General features: G+C 36.0%; 1 protein-coding gene across 1 annotated transcript in view; it reads right to left on the bottom strand.

Moving 5' to 3' along the window:
* Positions 1-23,199, bottom strand: part of ADAMTS19 (ADAM metallopeptidase with thrombospondin type 1 motif 19) — a 130,770-nt gene that overhangs the window by 20,034 nt on the left and 87,537 nt on the right. The window contains exons 12-20 of the mRNA XM_030969320.1: positions 21,292-21,422; positions 19,557-19,726; positions 16,456-16,583; positions 15,618-15,738; positions 13,562-13,642; positions 8,041-8,198; positions 7,179-7,332; positions 4,300-4,435; positions 1,735-1,939 (exon numbers count right to left, since the gene is read on the bottom strand). Of these exons, the coding sequence (XP_030825180.1) occupies positions 1,735-1,939; positions 4,300-4,435; positions 7,179-7,332; positions 8,041-8,198; positions 13,562-13,642; positions 15,618-15,738; positions 16,456-16,583; positions 19,557-19,726; positions 21,292-21,422 (1,284 nt within the window). The remainder of the gene's footprint in view (positions 1-1,734; positions 1,940-4,299; positions 4,436-7,178; positions 7,333-8,040; positions 8,199-13,561; positions 13,643-15,617; positions 15,739-16,455; positions 16,584-19,556; positions 19,727-21,291; positions 21,423-23,199) is intronic.

Here is a 23,199-nt window from a genome sequence, read left to right as displayed (position 1 = left end):
AGGGGACAAAATGATAATTGATTCATTTTTACCTAAAGTTAGATAAAAAATTACTTGCTTAAGGACAAAATAGTCTTTGGAATAAGAAATGATCCAAGAAGTCATTATTAAATGAATGCAAAATTTTACACTAAAAATATAAGGCAATCTTTCTTCTTCCAATGAAATGAAATACAATGAAAGAAAATCAAAATAGCATTCATAGGAATAAGATATGAAGCTACTTAAGAAAAGCTCTGTTAGTGTCCAACAGCCTTTTTTGGGAGGAGGAAAAAAATGCAGAATGGAAAAGTAAATATCCCTAAACGATGCAAGAATTTAGACTGAACATGAAAATTCAAAGTCACTATATAGTCAGCATGTGAAAGCTCTTTTCAAGTTGCTTAGAAGGTCCTAATCTATGGGTTTTTTTCACCATTCCCCCTTACACAGCCAAAAATGATGCCATTTCCTTCTCAAAACATTATCACTGCTTTTGATCATCCCACTGCTTGCAGTTCAAAACTCTCCTCTGCCAAGCTGATTATAACCACAGGAAGCAGTAATGGCTAGCTTCCTACATAATGGTGATAGTAGGAATGGCCATGGGAAATACCTCGCTCTTCAAAAAATATTTATTGCTTCCAACAAAAACATGCTCTCTCATGTCTCATCTCTCAAGTAAAACAAACTGACTAAACAATCTGTGATTCTGATTTCTTTTACTCATCTCTGTAAATGGATGCCTTTCTTCTCACAACCAGCTCTCGCAACATAAAACTGTGTACCACACCAGAAACTGGTGTTATTTATATCTTCTATCTCTACCTTAGCATGTGCTTTTCATCTTTGAAAACATTCCCCACTTGTTAGCTCTTTCTTGCTTGGGGATCAAGGAGTTCTGCTGAGTAGAGCAATTCAAAGAAGGGACTGCACCCACATTCAGAAGCCGCTATCCATATTTTGATCACAGAGGTATTCATCGCACAGCTTCTAGTATGGGAGGCAATCAGAATTGCCTTTACTCTTCCAATGAAAGGAGAAGTTCCAAATAACCCTTTCATCTTGTCCAGACGGCAGTGAGAACAATACTCTTCTTCCTCCCGTTAATTTTAGAAGAAATCAAAGATGAAGAAAGCCAAATGGACAAGCACATTTAAAGACCTTAAATCAATAAAGCTTTTTGAACAATGATTACATTTTACAGCAATACTTCAGGATGCAGCATATGTGAAATTGTGTTATTTACAAGCTCATTTGTCTATTGCTGTTGGTTTGGAAAAAGAGCAGAGAAGAAAGAGGGGAACCTTTTTGCCAAAGGTTCCCCTCAAAGCGTCCCTGAAGCAGGATGGCATCACCCATCTGCTGATCAACATCCCTTGGTACAAAAGTACACCCCAGACGTTTCCACTCTGAACCCAAGGTCTTGTAGCTGATAAGTGGTGCCTTAATTCTATTTCCCCCAAGTTACCCACTACTGCACACACGACATACTTGATTATAGGTACTTGAGAACTGGCCAGAAGAGACCTGCACAACATAAACTAGGTAAGATGCAGTAGCTCTACACAGCTGGTTTTCCTAGCCCCTGAACCCTTTGCCAAAACACTGCACAAGGACCATGAAAATCACTAGGCTGAGCTGCGCCACTTGATGCTGAAAAAAACCTTATTTCCAAAAAATACCAAAGCACAAATAACGACTATGGAGTATTTGGATTATTTGGAGAATATGGAGTATAAATAAATGCAGCACCTCAGACCAGACTCCTGCCTCCCACACCGTCATGCAGTCCTGGCCTTCACAGCGCTGTGCAGAAGCAGGCTTTGGCCCCAGACAATCCCTCTCCCTAGCTCTGATCAGGGTCCCATTTCTGAGCTGCTGTGTGCAGGCTACTTGTCTGTTCTGGGTTCCTTTCCCACATGTCCTTGAACATGGTGTCCATTCTGTCATCATCCATCTGCAAAAAACACAGGCAATGTACTAATACAAAATCAGGAGAGGAAAAATACCTTCACATCTCATTCACTTATTCTAAGTGTATACACCCAAGACACACTCATATCTTTTCAGCCTCCTTTCACTGTCATTTTGCTAATGGATTATTTATGAATCTAACATGTATTACATTTCATACAGTATTAATTAAACCCTAACCCTTCCCCAGTCCACTACCCCTATGTTTTCAAACTACTTTCCTCTTAATTATAATCCCAATTAGAAAATTTCCAAAATATACATACATAAAGATGACAGATCCCTGATCAGCATGCCTGTTATTCTCTGTATGTCTATCTATCTCAAGTGTAGGCCAAACATGTAAAGTCCAGCATTCCTTGAAAATACTGTGTTGCAAGAATCACTCAAGTGTGAAAGAATCATTGCTCTGGAAAAAGCACAAAAGCCCAAAATTCTTCATGTTCTTCTGAGTGAAGCCTAACAGGTTGCACAGCTTAAATCACAACAGCAAGGAAGGCTGATGCAGTTTGGCACAGACCACATACCTAGAGAGCAATTGTTCTAGAACATAATTTTCCCCAGATGTTCTGTAGATTCAGATTACGGCCATGTGCCTTTAAAAAATCAAACAGCTCTGCCCCTGGTGTTCTGTCTCCTGAAAACACAAGAGTTTTCAAGGAGACTTAGTTTGCAAGGAAAGTTTTTAGGAAACTGATATTTAATAAATTTTTTTCAATCTTCTGTCATGCATTTGTAGCAAAAAAAATGAAACACTTAACTAAGGAGTTTTTTTGTTATCTGTCCAGATATATAATTTACAAATCATGACCTGTCAAGATGATGAAATACACTTCAAGATATTTCTTCATAGGCCCAATAGCAAATACGTATTTATGCAAGTGTATGCTTTAGTAACATTTCTGCTGAAAGCTAATAAAATTTTGTAATCATCACTTAGAATGTTTAAAAAATTGGATTATTAAATCTTTCTACATTTCTCAGGACAGCATCTCTGAGTATCAATTAGCAAAGTTTTAAAATTGTCACTTAATAAGCTGGAAAAAACACAGAATACTGAAAATTTATGGTAGACAATGCCTCAGAAAAAGATCAGATTCTTCCATTTCTATCCATTAAGTGAACAATGGTGCTAATAAAACAAAATAAAGGTCTTCTCAAATATGCATATAATGAAGTTTAAACTACCCTCCAAAGGGTAATGCCCTATTCTGGGGAAGACCAAATGTCAGCTGTTTTGTCTTACTTAAAATGTATCATACTTCACATTTCATCAATTTCAGTAATCATCCTTTTCAAGAAAGCTATGTCTTCTCGTTCCCTTTACATACTTTCTTCAACAGTATTTCCATTTAATTTATTTTGTGTTATTTTGTTTAAAAATGCCATCTACCTGTCCTCCAGATGACTGCAGCAGACTGATCCTAGTGCTTACTCCTGGGGATGCTAGCCAGCTCTTGCTAGTTGCTTTCCCCTCCCTTGAAAGGTGTGGACTTGCTCTCATTTGCTTTAAAAAAGTACATGCAATTCTTGAGGACCTCCTTAACAGATAATTTTCAGCTGCCAAGTGGCACGACTCTGAAATGGGCCACTGTGCTGACTTGGTCAGCCAGTGCAAGGAGCAGGCTGCCAGCTCAGCGGCAGGAACACCAGCGGGTGGTGGGCGGGCTTTGCTTGGCACAGGCTGCACATGGAGCTGCCTCCTGCCTCCTGCAATGCTCAACCACCAGAGTCTAGTTTAGTCTGTTTGTTGATCCACATACAAGGACTTCCCTCTCCTGGGGTGAAAGGAAAGACAGGAGTGACGGGCAGGCTCCCTACACTTCAAGCTGCATTAACATAAAAAAAGTGATAAACAGGGGATTTATTTATTTATTTATTTATTTATTTATTTATTTATTTATTTATTTATTTATTTATCTATTTACTATTTAGGGTACCCAGAGTTTATCCAGAGCTTTAAAGACACGAAGCCTTGCTTCCAAAAAAAAAAAACCCACTAAAACATATCATTAATTAAGAATATGGGATTAAATCCCATATATGTCTTCATATAAACAGCATTTAAGTTTTGTAGCACAGATCAGTCTGTGAGAATACTTCCTGAGGAAAGGAATTAACTGCTTTACTGGATAAGAATTTACTCAGGCATGGTGCTTGCGGACTCTCTTTCATTAAAACTCAGGAGAAACAATTTCCAGCATTTCTGTTTTCCCTTCATTTTGCATTATAATGTTTTGAATGAGTGTATTTACTGCCCATTCGTTGTGAGAAGCAGTCCGCTGCTTTTACATGGCTTTTACATCTAGATATTACAGTTTAATTTAACCGAATCACTATTACCTTGTCTGGCAGGGCTGCTCATTGCACTTGCGGATCTGTGGTTCGGGTTTTGTTAAATATTTGCACTTCTTGTTGTCCACAAGACTGATATTCTTGTTCATAATCTTTGTGCAAGAGACTGTTGTCTTTCTTTCACCTAGAAAAAAAAAGAAGCAGGTTTTTGAGGAAACCAAGAATATGTAAATTGTTAAGGACACAGATACAGCTATTTAATATACAGTTTGGTTAAAAGAACTGAAAAACCAGTGTATGAAATTCAAAGTTAGCAGGGAATCTGAAAGAAATCCTACTGTTTGTAGGGAACATTGTGAGTTTCTAACCTAGTCTTTGCACACCACCATCAAGAGTTTTTCTGGTTTACTCCTGCAACTAGTTATAGGCCAAACCCTCACTCTTACTGGAACAATTTTCTTTCTCAACCACTGCAACTCCATCACTGAGCAATGCTTGCAGAAAATTACAAATATGGTTGTTAATTACTACATAAAATGAGGAAAGAAATGACAAATTGTGGTTGGCATTCAGATAAAGGCAATCAGCACATGCATCCTTCAGCTGGGAGCCTGCACTATTTCCCATGAACTAAAGAGGCCGGATGACTTGATCTGCAGTGTCAGAAAACCATTTAGGAAGCAGGGTACTGCTGCAGAGATCGAGTGCATGCTGTGTACAGAGTCCATGTCCTGATGGTGGCCTGGACCCTGGTGTCTCTTGAACATGGAAACATTAGAAATTAGAATTTAATGTAATACTGATCACAAGTAGTAACTTGCAATTAGACTGGAGCCTTAATTTTAGAAAACTAGCAATCCTTGAATTCAGGATTTCAGTTAGAACCATTTTTTCTTGTAGCTACTTTTACTCTGTCTGGAAGTTTACTGGCAAAAGGGCTGTGTGCAGGAGCGGGGCAGGCTTAAGCATGAACACTCACCAGAGGTGAAAATTGAGCATGTGGATGGAGCAGTTATGTTACAAATGTACATTATGTGCATGACCACTGCTGACATTTTTACATAGGGCTTGTGTATGTGAGAGCACATGCAACTAATCTATCATATCACAGGGTTTGAAATGTTTGACAATTCTTTCTGCACTTATATATACATCTATGTATTCATATTCTCTCCCATGCAAAGAAAGCTTTTCTGCTACACAGGAGGTCACAGACCAGTTACATATGCAAATATACACAAAACCACATGGCTTCATCAATAGTTTTATCCTCACACATGCTTTGAGCAATTAAGCAAAACTATTGATAATTGTATTATTATTTATTCAGATTAATCAACATATTGATGCTAAATTTTAATCACAAATAGTTAGACAGGGTAAAAGTTGCAGTATTTTGATTTCATTACTGCTTAATATTTAAGCCAGAAAGTAAAAGAAAAGTGAAAACAGTTTTGTCTAAAATAAGAAAAATCTTTCAGTAGTATATTTCAGAATATTTACCTTCTAGGGAACTTTGTAATAACTCAGCTATTTTAGACAATAACATAAAATGAAGACCAGTTACAACAGAAAAAAAAATTATAAACATTAGAGTAAAACACTTAAATATTTATTTAAGCATTAACATAGAATAAATTGCTGACATACTGCATTTTAAGATTTCTGCAGATGATAGAAATATTTGGAAATATATGGGGCAATAATGACAGATTGTAGTAGCATTAAAATTATTCTAAAAATACATCAGGAATCTGTAAAAAGTGTGAAAAGTGTAAAAAGTGAAACTGGGATGCACTATTAAGAATCAGAGGATGCCACTAGCACCACGAACAAAATACCTTCTAGGGAAGAAGCTTTCCTACCAAACCACAAAAAGCATGTTTATGGAAACTACAGCAATCTTTCATGACACCAGGATTGTTCACACAGTCAGAGGAGCTAGAACACTGTGTTCTTTATGCTGATGTTATGAGAAGGAAAAGCATTTCCAGGCTTTCCTATTCAATCACAAGGGGCATGGCAGTTTTCAGAACTGTTGATCAGAGCAATCACGACCGTTAAAGTTGTCAGCATGAAAGACAGGTATCAAAAATTACCCACTGACTAACTGCACAAAGTATGAACACATCACTGTACACGGCATTTATTTAAAAAAAAAACCCTATCTGAGGTGTTTTTTAAGTGTAAGTAAGTATAATTTTAAATAACATCTTCTAGAAAACAGTTTGAAGGACTTTTGTTACATCAATACTGTTCATATTCCAATATTTGTTTTCAGAATCATATTTTGTTCTTCCAAAACCACTTTTTTATGTTTAATAAACACAGGAAAAATATCATATCAGCCTACTAATATCTGCTGTTGCAATATTTGTTCTGTATGTTTTTGGATCATCCTCAACTCATGTTACTAACTGTACTTATTTGATCTGAGACTGGGATTCAGCTTTTCTGTGGTTTGAAATGTCTCTTACAGATCATTTATCTTCAGTAGTTCCAAACGCAGAGTGGAATGCACATTCTTTTCTTGTTCTAGCTCTTGCACTTGTATTTCTTCTTGGCAACTGTGTCCTGATATTGCCTGTTAGTCTAGATTTTGTTCTGTCATTACCATCTTTTGCTACTTTTTATATTTAGTTTTAATCTCATCCTAGAACTATCACAGTATTTTTAAATTCAGTCAGAAAGCATAAGACTGACATGCGTCTACATTGTATGGAAACATACAAACCACAATGAGGATATAAGTATTAAATATACAACATTGACCATCAGAATTCTAATTACATATAAACATACAGTGTTTATATGTATAGGTGTGTATTGCACACACACATTTGCACTATGTATACACATGCATGTTGTATGCACATTGTCGTTTTTCATATGTGTGTGTGTGTTTGTACATTTTCCTTTTATTTTACCTCCTCCACATACAGCATCACAGTCTTCCCAGGTAGAATGTGTCCACATGAAAAGGGGCTCTGGTACTTTAGAGCTCTGATTTTCAGGGAGAGGATCCAATGGGATTGTGTATTCATAGTGTAAACCATAGCTCTGGTCGTGGAAGAGCAGCACCTGCAAGATACAAAGAACAAAAACCTTCCGACATACAGAGACACTATGGAAGACAAGCTCCAAGCTGCAAGTAGGTCATCTTGAAAAGCACAACAGAACGACTTGATGCACTATTGCCTTTCAGCCCTCCTAATGGATTTGCTAGAATAAATTAATTAGAGTATCCAAATCAAGCCAATGGAAGAAAATATTTTGTTTTATTAAGAAAATTCCTTTAATTTAAAGGATTTGAATTTTATGAAGTCCTTTGCTGTCATCTCTCCCTTTTTCTTTGTGGTGCTATTAGTTTTTCCTCTCCTAAACTGAAATGTATCAAAATTCCACTTTTTACAGAGAATTTGGTGATTGCAATTCTGAAATAGTGATGCTGTGCTATAGTCAGCCAGAAATTTCAGAAAAACACCTGAAAATAATTTGAATTTCTCTCCTTACTTGGCACATCAGCTTTTTATGACATTTGTAGGAATGCTGAGACCTTCAATCCCGCCTCAACAACATAAAGATTGCTCTTGGATTTAAATGCGTTTTTTACAAGCAGGCTGACAGACCTCTCTCTCCTCACTCCCTCCTTCCCACATTCGTAGATATATATGTAAACACAAAATCAGGTATATCTTACATAGATCTCATTCTCTTGAGGAGTCTGGAAAAAATATTAGTTACTATCCTATATCATAGGAATCAAGTAAAAAAACTGAATTGTCATACCAGTAAATGTAAGGGTGATGTTGTGGGACCTTTGGCTGATATTTTCTCCCAGAGACCTCTCCGAACATAATGGACTGTGGTCCCAGCGATATTGAATGTTCCAGAATGTTCTATCTTCCAATCACTATTGATTGACTGTTTTCCAGCATCCCTAAGAGCTGCAAAATACATGAAAAAAGCCCAACATAAAAGGTGCCTGTTCAGTAGTGATTTTCTTCTCCTCTCACTTTCTCTTCAGATAATTCAAAAAGTAGGTGAAATTCACCTAATTCTGATTGCAAAGATATTTATGGATCCTACTTTACATGAAGTTCAGTTGATATGTGCTTCAGAAACACCTTCTGGAGGGAATGCCTGGTAAAATCATGTGTATTTAACATTACTTCAAATTAATATCAGCATTTTAATGCTTGAGAAGACTGACAGGCTGTAGCATAACTCACAATTTAAACACTGAATTACTTTAAGGCAAAGGGAACTATATTCTCTGTTCCCAGGGTGGCCATTTCTATAATCCACAAAAGCATGGGAAACACAATTTTGCAAAAGGGACTCTTCAAGATTTGTGGAACTAGGCTAAAACTTTAAAAAAAAATATTCTAGTTCAAAATTCTTTTCTCTCTAATAACTACATTTGCCTTTTCTGCACCTTAGAATTTGACAAGACTTTATACACTTTCACCACATAATTGCATGCTTCTAATTATTAGGAAAAGCTTGTTCTTTTTGGCTGAATCATTTCTCATGTTGATCTAATTTATATTTAAAAATACGATCAAACCAGACAAGATATATTCCATACACTGAAAACAAAGAATTCTACATTAGTAAAATTGACATTTTCTATAGTAAATGAAATAGATTCTTCAGTAAATTATTTGTAATTTTATTTTATTTTATTTTGTTCCAATTTGTTTTGAATAATCATGTGAAGTAGACCTGAAGACACTTTCTGTACAAGAAGTTTTACACGTTTGACTTCATTAAAATTGCATGTTTGGCACCAGATTGTTGTAAGAGAACATCCACATGTTCCAAAATTTCCCTTTTTAAAGTTGTAAGTTAATGTGAGTCATTCCTGTAATCATGTCCTCTCCTATTCATATTTATACTGTTATGTTTTGTTTCTATGGGAAACAATGGCATCAGGCCTATGGGCTGGCAGGAATCCAACTGAATAAGACACCACCGAAGTGTACAACTGCAGCACTGTGTAATAGATGTTAAGACTATAAAATCCATTAACACTATATAACAGTCTTGTACTAAAAAGAACCAGTGATTCTACAAGATTTAAAAACTGGTATTTTAAGTTAATGCATTCAATGGTTAATGGTAATTAAGTTCTATTTGGTGTTCAAACTGTTGGGGCTAATCCTCTTCTCAGTGGAGAAATTAAAAAAATACACTCAAACATGCCAAGGTCCAACCGGGTCATGCTGCTCAGATGGATCCTCTCCCCAGAGAGCAACAGAAATCATTCTGTCTGGTCTTTAAAATGAATGCGCGTGCCATAGCATGCAGACATGTGCAGGAAACTGGAATCCCAGCTCAGAATACAGAAATATGCCAGATCTTTTATTTTCTGCTTTCAGATTCCTCATATGAGTCACTGGTCTTAGGAAAAGTCAGAAAGTGTGTCCTCAAGCCTTAAATGTGGATTTGGATTCAGGCAGTGCAGCTTCTGTTCTTGACTCTGTCACACCCCATTTTGTAAGCAAGTTCACTGAGTTTTCATTCCATTCTGCACATATATTCCTATTCTTCTTAACTTTTGACAGACGAGTTTACTCTGTACAAGGTAATCCAAAATAGGAAGAACATTCAGAACACAAGATATCCTCTCTCAGGTAATTCAAGCAATAAACCTACACCTGAAAAGACCACCAAAGAACACTTGGACTGGGAAAGCCTACCACAACTGTAACCACAACCACAATTTCAGTGCTAAACCAAGGGGACTAATTACAACTATATCTCTGTAGAGCATAAAACAGCCATCACAACAACGGCATTTAAGTGATGGTGATGAATACAATGGTTTTTTTAATTACTGTACCAAGACTATACACCTGTCTAATTTTAATGAGGTGTGACAGGATACACAGCCAGACAGATACAACAAATCCCAGTTCAGCTATTGCATCTCCCATTTCTCAGTGGGGAGAAGCAGTACCCTGGTTCTGGTCCTCCACTTGGTAAATCAGTACCTACTAATATTTTTGTTTAAATATGGACAAATCACTCTACTATATTAACTGTATGAATCTTGTTTTCTGCTTTGTCCAGAAAAGTGTCAAAATAATGTCATTTTGACTGACCCTTACTTTTCTATAGAAAATGTCAAAGATATCTAAATTCAATTCCAAATGAAAGTACAGTCACTGGTACTTTTTGTCAAGGAAGTAATTGCTTCACTTCCACTCAGGTTATCAGGTGTCCCTTCAATAGATATTAAGAACATTAAGACTTGAAATTTAAGTAATTTTTGAAAACAGCAGGGCTAAGGCTGACTGATTGCTAGTTGCCAGTGTCCTCTTCATTATCCTATTCTCTTCAAAAATAGTGCAATAGTCCTTGCTCTTCAGCCAGTGGGCGCTTCAGCAGGCTGCCATGACTTTTCAAATATACTTGAGAGTGGCTTGATAACTACATTAGCAAGCTCCCTCAGGACCATGGAATGCATCTCATTAGGTCCTATATATTTCTGTATGCTCAGGTTCTGTGGGTGGTCTTACAACTGATCCAGCATGGGAGGAACTTCATTCCACCATTCCCTGCCCTGATATTGAGGGACTTGAAAGATGTGGAAAAAGTGTTTACCACTGAAGCTGAGGCAAAATCTGTGAAGCACTGCAGCCTTCTCCATGTCCACCATCATTAGTTTTTCTTGTCTTATTTTTCAGTGTGTGTTGTGGGGGTGTGTATTTTCTTTACTATCCCCTTTCTGACTAAAAGCCTGTAGAAACCCTTATTAATCTCCCCATTCCTTGTCAAAATCAGCACTATCTGTGCCCTAGTTTTCCTGAATGTATCCCCACATATATAAGCATCATCTCTATGTAGTTCCCAGGATACATGTTCCTGTTTCCACTGCCTGTGCATTCCATTCTTACACTTTGGTTTTACCAGGAGGTCAGTTCTCACCCATGCTATTCTCCTGCCTTCCTTGCTTGATTTCCTATATGCTGGCATAATCAAGAGCTTTTGCAATCTAGGAAAAATTATTATCCTTAATTGTGAATAAAAAATATTATCCTAAATCTTTAATGAGCTGCTATCCTAAATCTTCAACGACCTCTGTTTTGCCCTCGTAGAGGGCAAAACAGAGGGCAGTTTCCCAGATACTACCATCTACCAATTCCTTAGACAACTGAAAGTTCGCTCTCATAAAGTCCTGGCTTTAGTCTTCACCTGGCCCGTATCCCTAAAAATCATGAGTTCCAGCAGGGCATGATCATTGCAGTCTAGGCTGCCACCAACTCTCTAAATAGTTCATCTGGGTTGGGAAGAAATCAACAAGGTCCAGGAACACTATTGCTTGGGTCCATAGTTTTGATTAAAAAATTTATCCTCAGTACACTCCAAGAGTCTCCTGGACTATTCATAGCTTGGTGCGCTGTTTTCTCAGCAGATATCAGGTTACTGAAATTACTAAGCCAGATCAGAGACTGCAAGCATGATGATTCCTGTAGATGAAGTAAGAGCACTTCATCAACAGACTTCACTTGGTTAGGCAGCCTGTTGTAACCTACCAACAAAGAAGTTTCCCTTCTTGGCCTGGTCTTTATTTTTTACCCCTAGGCTCTCAACCATTTCCTGATGTCCTCTATAAAGGAAAGTTTGAGACTAAATAGTATTGGTCTGTATTGACTAATTTCAAGTACAGAACCAAGTATGGTGCCACATAAAATTAGCATAAAGAACTGTGAAATAGAAAACCAATCAGAAACATGAAAGACTTTAATCTATTTTACCTTTCAAATTTTTAACCACAGCATTGTGAAGAATCTTGTTTCTAAGATTAAAGACTTAAGCTCTCACCCCAAGACTTTCATTATGCCTATTCAAAAACTATTCCTTTGCAATTCAAATTCTGATGCTTTCAAAATAACCTAAAAATGAAGCAAGTGCTAGCAAAAAAAAAAAAAAAGGTGCAACAATACAGGTTTTAATTCAAGATATGGCTATAGACCTGTTACTGGGTCCCCAAAAAGGCTTAAAAAAATGATAAGGTGTAAGCTCAACAAAAGATCTTGCACAGAAATACTGGCAGAGCCTCATTCAGACATAAACCAGTAAAATTAGTGAAAAAAAATTAAAGTAACAAGAAAATAGAAGCTAACTGGCAACTTTCATAAATGAGCATCATGAGTGATATTATTTCATGGACATAAAAGAAAAAGTCATTCTTTTTGCCTTTTGTGAGGCAAGGGTTAAATCAGTTTGCTGCTCATGAAGAAGAAATAAATTTCCCTAAACACAATGCCAGCATTTATTTATTTAGTTTTACATTATTCAAAAAATAGAAAATAATAGTATTTCTATTCTCCACATATGTCAATAGAAAGACAAACTTCAGTTATTGTTTTAACACTCTTACATATCCATGTCTGTGGTTCACTGGGGAACAGTTAAATATTCTAGATCTCTAAACCTCCTGGGAAGGTGCAGACCTCAAGGCAAACCAGCAGTCACCCACTGATAACCTAAACTATCATAATTAAGATTCACCATCTTCAACATTCTCTCATTGAAGTACTGAGAATACTCAAACACTTTTTAAAACGTAAATATTTCTTATGAACATAACTAAGAACAGTGACCAAACCAGGGAATTTTTCATATCATTGTCCTATTTCTCATACTATGTCTCTCTCAATTTAAATTTAAGCACTGCACAAAACAATACCAATTATGAAACCTCATATTTTTGCTCAAACCCTGTAACAATAATGATAACAGAGTGTATTCTCTTACACTTCTTTAGACCTCATTAAAAGATAAACACTTTTTTTTAATCAATAAAAGACAGTTTCACTTAAATGGAAAAACTTAAAGAAAAAAATCACTGTGATTAAGTGAAAGAAATACTTTTCTATTTTTCAGTCTAATTTTAGAACTTCTGTTTGACTTTGTTAGTGAACTTCTTTATGATGTCCAGTGTCTTCTTTTCTGAGTACAAATTATTTTATGTTTGAACACAAAATCCTTTTCAGTAGTTTTAATGTGCTTTCCATATAAAAAATTGAAAATGTGCAAATATACATATATATACACAGACTTTTTTACATAATCTAAATACAGTGTTTGTAATATTCTCTAAAAAAGATGAGACAAAACTCCAAAAGAAGACCTATATGAAAAATGGTTCTGTAATAATTTGTTCAGTTCCTTAGACAAGTTCTTCACAGATCTATTTTTCTACTCAGAGCTTTGTTGAATGACAAAGGCATGTTTAGCTTGCACTTTTCAGTGTTGAGCAAAACAGGACATTAACACTAAAACATATAATATTTACCTAAATAACTGTGAGCTGGTTTTTCCTCCACAACTTTGATTCTTCTTGCTCCTGCAGGTATCACCAAAGCTTCCACATAACCTAAACAGGAGACCAGATGTCCCAAGTTAAGTAGAAAAACAGAAAAGCACAGAAAAGTACATCTTGTATGCTTTCTCATTTCTTCTCCCTTAATTTGCTCTTTAAGTGTAGCAAGTTATAATTTATATAGCAATACTTTGAAGATTCTTGCAAAATTCAAGAAAAGCTATGGAACTGTGTATTATATGTAACACATATACAATGCTACATAATTAAAAGAGTATGGCACAGTAAAACATAACAAGAACTAGTGAGGCTTGGAGATTGGGGCTGGAGCAGGTGTAGCTACTTCTAGCTAAGTAGTTCAGTGTCACCATGACCACCAGATGACTGTAAAATAATTCCAACTTCATTCAGCATGTAAAGACAAATGGTAGGACACTAAAATCTAAGCATCCTCCCACTGCTTGGTTTTTAGTTTGTTTTGTGTATCTCCTCTCCTTCTTCATTTAACATATTCAAACCCTGTTATGACAGGCTTTGATTTTGAAATCTACTTATTTGCTTCAAACTGAGACTGTCTCTTGCTAGTGTGGGACTAAGAGAGGACGTTGAACATTTTACTTTAAGCAAAACTCAGTGAAAAGGCAACACAGGTGGAAACCACTTACAGGCAGGAACGTCATTAATAAAAAATCCCATATTTTAGATTATCCAGGTAAATTTCACAAAGGGAAAAAATATTTTATCTTTTATTATGTGTAGCTATGTGATATCCTACAACAAAATACTTAGCATTTACAATACTTTTTCAATAATCCTGAAACGTGAAAGTTAAAGCAGCATCTTTCATTTCTGTAAGAGTTAATAACACTTTCTAAATATTCCTTACAGCTTCTTAAGAAGCAAAATAACTTACACAAGGGTTAAGATGGCAATACCACAATATTCAGGATTGACACAAAAAAAAACTTGAAAGTGTGTGGATATTCGCATTAGCAATTGAAGAGAGCTGACACGATTTGATTTTATTAGCAAAAACTGTCTTTGCTGGTTTTTTATATCTTGTAGTCCTCCAGACTCATCTAGGGTTTGGGATGCTTGATTTGCCTTACATTCTGCATGATAGGTCCAGACATAAACATTTGAAGACTATGCCTAACTTTCCTCTCTTGCCTAATGTACTATACTTCAGTCTAAAATCCACTGAAGTCCTTTATTTTTCTAAGATATGCTGTCTGCTTATAATGACAGTATTTTTGATGTGATTTACTTGCCACCTCTAAATTCTACACATTTTCTACTCAGGAAACTGAAAGTGTAATGGCAAACAAATGATGATAGTTGGTCAAATGCTGTTTCAAAGAAAAGACTTGTATACATGGCGCAAGATGCACATTATTAGGATTTCAATTCTCTACTCTGTCAACATTATTGCACTGGAGCCAGTAAGCTATTCCCATTAACAGGACAGATCACAGCAGCATTTGGATATCTGATGTTCATTTTGCATTAGAAAATCTATTGGCTTGTTATGATATGTTATTACTAAAATAAAATAATGAGTAATGAAGATGCTTTTAGACTTCTTCATGCATTTGGCTTTATGATTTTTCACTGCCTGGCTTAGTTTGGTAACATTGCTCTAAATTAAAAATCGTAACTTGGATTTTTATTTTGAAGAACACGAAATGAAGCTAAACACTAAAAGAATTTACAACACTGTATTTGCTAAAAATATAAACCTAATTTCTCATAGCCCTTAAAAATCAGTCTCTCCTATGAAATAGAGTGTATCTTAATGTAAGATATTTCCTTCATTTTGCAACTGAAATAATGTGAAATAACTTCGCATCAAATTTGAAAATACTTATGCACTCATATCCTCAATGTCTTAGCATCTTTAAAAGGCTAGATCTAAAGTTCTTATGAGGAGCTGCATAATTTTAAGAAATATCACTTTTTTAATTTCCCAATGCTCCAAGTTATCAAAAAGCCATTTGTTTCTTTAGAATTTGAAATAAACAGACATTACCTGCTCCTCTGGTATGGTTAAAATCACCTTTAATAACTTTGCATGACTTTCCATTCCCATTGCATATACCACAATGATCTTCACGAGCCAGAGATCCTAATATACCATCACAGCCAAATTTCTGTGGGAGAACAAAATAAAAGCTATTGAGACACAGGCCACGTTTTTCATAAAGTTGTTTTTAGTATCAGGTACCTCACCCTTCCTCAAGACGCCTAGCCAGCATGACCCAGCCTTGCTGAGAATGAGGGTTGCACTAGCTCATGGCAGAGATCTGTCCCATAGAAAACTCCCCGTGACTTTATGTAAAGTGCTGCATTCACTCTTCCTATGTGGCTGGCTAACTCTACCAGCTGCTCTCCAACAGAAACTTGCAGAAACAACTGCAGTCTTATCTCCTGGTGGGACCTGTGGCACATCAGACCCACTGTGTAACATACACTCCACAGGCCTTCCCACTAAGAGAACACAATGTGCCTCTCCTGCTTTCTACTCAAAATATGGATGGTTCTTTGCTATGCCCACAATGGTAAAGTGCCATTAATGTCAGCCTAAGGACTTATTCTGAATAGGGCATAAGCAGGTCTAGAATATGTAAATGTAAATTATACCCATGTTTTGCTAAAAAGCATTCAGTTTAACACAAATTAAGTTTAGTCAAGCATCTCCATATTACTATTAGATACAATTCTATGAATTAATATCAGGGGTAGCTTGACAACAGCAATGAAGTTAATATAAGTGGGCCTAATATGAAATAAAAATGTTCTGAAGTCTTAACATATATGTATGCTTGGTGTGTGCCTGTATACCCAGGTTCAAAACAATTAACTCATACCTGGCATCTACCATCTGCACAGACATCTAGCCCATGCTGGCCACAGGAAGTCCCATCCATCACCTTTTCTGTTAGAAGGACTGGTTGATCCTTTCCAGCCGGTGAACAGAATAAAGCACATGGCTTTTCTGTAGCAGCAATGGATGGAAAAACGTGCATTGTAAGAAAAAAGGAACTTTGGAAATACAGAATTATCATCAATACTCTTGTTAAAACTGATAATTGCTTACGCATGGCATGCTTAGCATAAGAAGTTATCTTAGACACAGGGAAAACAAAAAAGATTTTGATCCATTTCTTAGCTGTCCGAAAAACTTGGGTTTTTTCTTCCTAGAACATGCTGCTGCTATAAACTTGGCCTACACAGTACTCATGTCATGCTCATTGTTGCAATTAAGAATATACACATTACAGCTGTTGGAATATTTTGGTTGTAATCTATACTTTTATTTTCCTATATTTTTGGCAGATCATAAATATTGGTTAAAAAAGAAAGTTAACACTTTCCAGACTTCCTAACTGCGCACGTCAAGGAGAAAAAAATGAAATAACTGACACACCATTGGAAGAAAAATATATGAATTTACGAAGTTCACATTAAAAAAACAACAAAAAATCCCCACAAAACCCCTGGAAACATCATTCCTAACATTTTTATGAAGTTCAGGCAATTTTCTAATAAATGCCTAAAACATTCTGTCAATAATTTCTAATTATGAAAGAGCATAAAAATGTAGTAATATCCTATGTATCCATGAATTCCTAATGGCCACATCATAAACAATGAAGTTTGTCTCACCACTGTGAAAGTAACAGCAAATAAAAGAAGAAGTCTCTCCTCAGTGGTTAACCAAGTACAAAATTACAAGATTTTTTCATATCTTTGTTAGCAAATGTACTTACTCAGAACTTCTTCCTAAATCTGTTGCAGATTTTTAAAAGGATAAAAGTAAATCCTGAACCTGAAACTGATTTCACTTGGACACAATCTATGCCACTCAGACTTCATACTGACTTCTAGATTCCTGGAGTGCATTTTTATTAGTAAATTAAACAGTTCCAGGAAACATTCAGGGGCACTGAATTCTACTGTCTATACAGCTGAACTGTAAAACAGTCTATGCCACATTTTTTTGCATGTGCAAACTAGCACCAGCTCAGTCTAGACTGGACATTGCCATCTGCAAAGGACTGTTTTCAAAAAAAGTAGTTTTAGCATGCAAAGGAGCAGAAAAGTACAGACAGAAGAGTTTTGTGCCAGCTGACTTACACAACACAGAGTGGTCTGGGCACATTTAAATTACTAAAATTGACAGAGCCTCAGGGTATCACTAGAGGACCAGTACAAACAGATGTGATCTCTTCTGCCAACATGCGAAGCTAGTCAGACACAAGCCATCTCCAGCTAAAAAGCAGCCTGAGTTTGTGCCCTCTGCATTCCAGTTATCCTCCTTAAACAGTAAACTCAAAGTTCCCTGAGGGCTTTAAGCAGGTATCAGCATTTTTAAAGGAATACAAGATTGATGACTTAAACATTATCTTAAAGACACTGAACTCAAAGAGATAGCAACCAAACAGCACCAGACAACTTCAACAGACTACAGGAGATCACATACAGCAACTATTTTGGACATGGTGCATAGTTAGTGTTAACTAAGTGAGCAAACAATTAAGGATTTGAGAATAATGTACGCTGGGATACAGGCATTCTCTGGCTAGTCCACTTTTGTTTCTCCTGAGGGACGCCTCAAGATAAGAAGATCACTCAGAAAACAATTAGATCTGTACTTATTAACATGGCACAGGACAGTGTCAAGATTTTTTCATTTGAATTAAATCATATTATTCAAGGCCAGATAAACATTTAGATCCTTTAGGATATAAATAATGTGTTCCTGTGCTAAAACAAAATTTAGTAAAACAAACCAAATGAATTTACTTGATAAGCACCTTTGTAACTGTTGGAGAGAGTTCTTTTTACAATGAAGTGAGCTAACATACAAGCCTAACGAAAATAGTATCGGAAGTTTTCCTTTGGCACCTTGAGAGAAGGCTTAGAAGAAAAGAAAAACATCTTCTCGAGTTAGACATATAATATGTTGATAGCAAAAACAGTCTTCAATGCTTTCTAATGTTTTCTGACAAATTGTTTCAAGAGTAAAAATAATTTACAGTAATGAACTCCTTAAAATTTGGTAACACATGCTTATAGTACTCCTGTGTCATTCTTGGGTTTTCTTTATTACAGCTTGCTGTGATTTTGTGAAGTTCTCAAGTCAACTGTTTTCATAACTGATGTGTTTTTATTGTGCTTTTTTCTTTATTTGCTTCTAATTTAAATAAATTAAAACACAAGAATTTACAGAAAATTCAGTAGGGTGGAAATTACTGATCACTTTTCTAGCAAGAAGGAATTTGTTTTCTTAATCACTGATTTTTCACACCAACAATACTGTTGCAGATAATGTAAGTCTGACCTTACTATACCCCCACCCGAGCATTTTCCTAATGATACAATATTTAAGCAAGTTTGCTGCATGGAAGCATGCATACAGTATGCCAGGACGTCGTATACAATAGGAACTAGGATTTATAGAAATCTTATCAAAGTTTACAGCATACAATATCTACACAATGCTGCCAAATCAAACACTGATATGTAAAATACTCCCAATTTTAAGTTTTCTCCTTCCCCCAAAACAAAGGTTCACAACATCTGCATTGTCTCATTGGCTTTGTAGGTAAAAAATATAACTGATATAGCCATGTTTAATAATGGAGCATTACTCCAGAAAGCTGTATTTCTGAGTCACGTCACACTACAATTCTAATTTAAAAGGAAAAAGTTGACTAGATTTTCATTTAAATGTAGTTATTACCTATTAAGAAGGACAAATTCAATAGGAATAAAAGATAAAATATTCTAGAGCATACAAAAGTACTGCTAGATCTGGTCTGTGAAATTAGAATAACTTACCAAAAATACTGGATTTGAGGTTTGTTTGTTTTAGTTTTAACATCTTTCTTGATTAACCACAATATCAACAAACTGTAAGCCATATAAACAGATTATAAGAACAAGGGAGATAGTTTATACTTACCATCATCAATGACAGCTTGCCACTGGTGCACATGCTTCTGATATGAAGATCTGACACTGAAAGCTTGGCACTGCCAGTCCCTAAAGGCAGGCACACCAGCAGGACAAGAAGGATTTTCACATACCCTATACTGCATTGTGGGCCCATGACACTGTCCTTCAAGGCCTGAACTAGAAAAGATGGCATAAATACAACCCTTTACTCTTGGCAATATTTTGTCAAACTTACAGTATAGTTTACTTATGGTAGACACAAATTAAAAATAGCAGGGTTTTTTGTTGACACAGCATTCAGAAATCACCCCATGAAAAACTGAAGTCACAGAACAAAACATTTGCCTTCTCTTTGTACTGGTTACATTACATATAAGGAGCGATGGGTGCTAAGCCACAATGTACACTTACGGCTTTCTTACGGCTGTAAGAAAGCATGAGGACTAGTAGGAGTTCAGTCAGGAGAGCCTCAGGTACAGTTTTGATATAATTGAGATTTTTCTTTATCTGGGCTGAGCCAAAGGGCCTACTGAAAGGAAGCAACACCTGCAGATTTGCTACCTCTCCTTTTTCTACAAGTGTGGTGTTACAGGGTTCAGACAAATGCTTTGTTTCTCTTTGGTCACTCCAGTTGTGCTTGCAGGTGCTAATGAACAAATGCACAAGAAGAGAAAACTGCAGAAACTGGAGCTCATTATTTGGAACCTTGCCTGGAAAAATGAATTAATGAGCATGAAATCAAGACATCCATAAATTCTAGAAAGAGCTTTAAGGTATACAGCTGAAAGTGGTGTTTAAATGGCATGAACTATGAAAAAATTCTCCATATCAAAATTTCTGTTAAATCCTCATGCTTTTGTATAGCCATATACAACTTTTCATCAAAATTCTTTATGCAAATGTATCTTTTTTAAACCCCTTGCCTATTTTACACTAAGATCTGCTATACAGTTTTCCATAATTCATCATTTTCCCCCTTGTATTATTCTTTTTTTAAAAAAGCTGATTTGAGTCTTATCTACTCTGGACTAGTTTTCCCTATACTTGCCTTCATTACTCCACTCTGTTCCCACTCCTATGCCTGAATTTTCTTTTATTTTTCACTTGGTGTATAAATGACACAAAAAAAAATCAAATTGGTACCAAATAATTAAAAGGAAAATACCTTTTAGCTGGTCACTGAGATATAGTGAAACAAATTTCATTCAAGTGAAAAGTAAAAGCCTTTATCCCCAAAGGCAGAAGGTTTTCATTTTCACAAGATAAGGAATCTAAATTCTGTTTCCAGATAGTCTATCTAAATGTCTGAGAAATGTCTATCTAAGTGTCTGAGGGTAAAAAGATCTCTTCACCAAACTTTCAGTTCCTTGGTTTTCCAGATGAGAAGCAGAAGTCAATCTTCTCTAGTTGAAAAATTTAAAGACTGGGATTACACACTAACAATCTGCAAGTCAGAAATTTTAAATTTAAGTTTCTGTTGCTTCTTCAGGTGAAGCTTAAAGAGAAAGTTTTATTATTCTACTAATATTATCTAGGGTCTTGACAGAAGCAGAAAAGATGAAAAATAGTGTTGCCATGCAATAAAATACCTGAAATACCCATTCTTCTAAATGTCTGTCAGTATTCATAAAGTATTAATTGCTTAGATAAAGGCCAACTGTATCTTCATGGGGTCCTGTTCTGATGTAAATTTTGTTCAGAAATTCTGATGAACAGCAATGGAAACCTGAACTTGTTTTTACCCAGGGCATTTGCGTTGTCGACTGCTGATTCCAGTGTTGCAAGTGCGGCTACAAGTGCTCCATGCACTCCACTCCCCCTCCATGTGCTCCGTGAAAGAGGTCCGATTGATACAGTCTCCAGCCTTACACCACTAGGTAAAAATTCAGCTCTTAGGTTAATAAATCAAGGCGTATGCAAAACAATTCACTTCTCCACGAGCCCACAGGAAGCACAACATGAACATTTGGTTCAATACATCGTTTTCAGACCTATCCAGATGTATTTCAGTCGGATATATTTTTGCCTAGTACTCTCCAAAGCTTTTTTATCTGTCCTAGTAAATGCAACAGTCAGAGACCTTTCTCTGTTTCAGTGGCCAAGGAGCAGGTTCGCTTCTTGTCCACAACCTCAAAAATAAGTTCATTTCCAATGAAGTATACCTCCTTCATTGGAGGTATCCATAATATGCTGTCTCCCTTCATTTTAGATCGGGCATTGCCTAAGAAAGCATTTTAGGGTCCAGGCCAAACCTACTGCAGGGATCGTTGTCCAGCTGAACTGTGCAGATGATCACAGCACAGTGTCCAGGGCTGTTCTCAGGACTTGCTCAGCTCAGCATGACAGTTCCCACCAGCAGGAACTTCATCGTCCCTCATTATCCAGTGACGATTTCAACAGAAATACGTATTAGAAGTAATAGAGAAAATGAGATTTTATTCACCATTTGTATTCAAAGATAAAATGGAAGCTTCAAAAAGCTGATGTTGAGAAAGTCCAGAGAATTTCTGGCGTTTATTAAAATAGTAATAAAAAATTCAATGATCTTGCATGCATATATGATTTACTAGGAAAATTGTAATTTCTCACTCAAAAATTATCCAGTCACTATTGTTATGCTTTGTAACCTATGTCCCTATCTCATACAAATCATCATAAACTCTGCAAAAATTAGTGCTTTATCAAATTATACCAACTTAATATCTGTCCCATGTATTAAGAAATAGAGGAATTCTCCAGCCTTAGAAATTTCATGATTCAATGATTCAGCAATTACAAAGCAGACAATGATCACTTAATGCCATTAACATCAGTAATTTAACTAATTTCTTTTTACCTTCTGAACTGTTGGTAAATCACTGTTACAAATGGACAACAGACTTCACAAACAAATCTTGTATTTATGGTAAAAGAACAGGCGTTGCTAATGCAATCAATGGAGGAGACTTCTGTTTCTTTTAGAACATACTTCTGTAAGTTTTAATGTCTATGCTGAATCTTCACCTGTAACCTTTTCACCTACAGTTTGAAAATGGTCTTTACTGATCAACTGATGTTAATTTTCTCTCTTTAATCATCACATTACAATGAAGGCATAATTATTCCACTTTTAAAAAGTCTTCATGTAGGCTGTCTCCATCTTTATATTAGATTTACAACCAGAAAATATAAATTTTTTAATGCTCTTGGATGTTTCAAACCACAAATGCTCATACACATTTAAAGTTATTGCTTCAGATAAAACACAATTTTTTGTATTGAGATAGCATCTGGTCTCCACGCAGCCTAAGGGATTTTTTAAAATTCTTGACTTAAACCCCAACCAAGTAGGACAAGCTATGCAAATGACATTTTCATCACTTCCTAAGACCCTAAGAGGAGCACCAGACAACAATACTTATCTCCACAAGACCAATAAATAAACCCCAAAGCCAGTGACTTGTGTAACCCAAGCCTCAACCTGGACAGATAATAAAGCAAACACGAAGAATTATTCTTTCTTACCCCCTGCAATGTTTTGGTGACGTATGCCTCGTTTTCTACTGCTATACATAAATAAGTTATCTCTCTAGGCTGGTTCAATGAGCCATTTTAATTACAATCAGTAATTGTGTGCAGTTGTCATAAGAGGTTCCGCTTTCTTAATCCAC

This window comes from Camarhynchus parvulus, chromosome Z (genome assembly GCF_901933205.1).
Source record: "Camarhynchus parvulus chromosome Z, STF_HiC, whole genome shotgun sequence".
Classification (NCBI taxonomy): Eukaryota; Metazoa; Chordata; class Aves; order Passeriformes; family Thraupidae; genus Camarhynchus; species Camarhynchus parvulus.
This window is presented reverse-complemented; position numbering and strand designations above follow the sequence as displayed.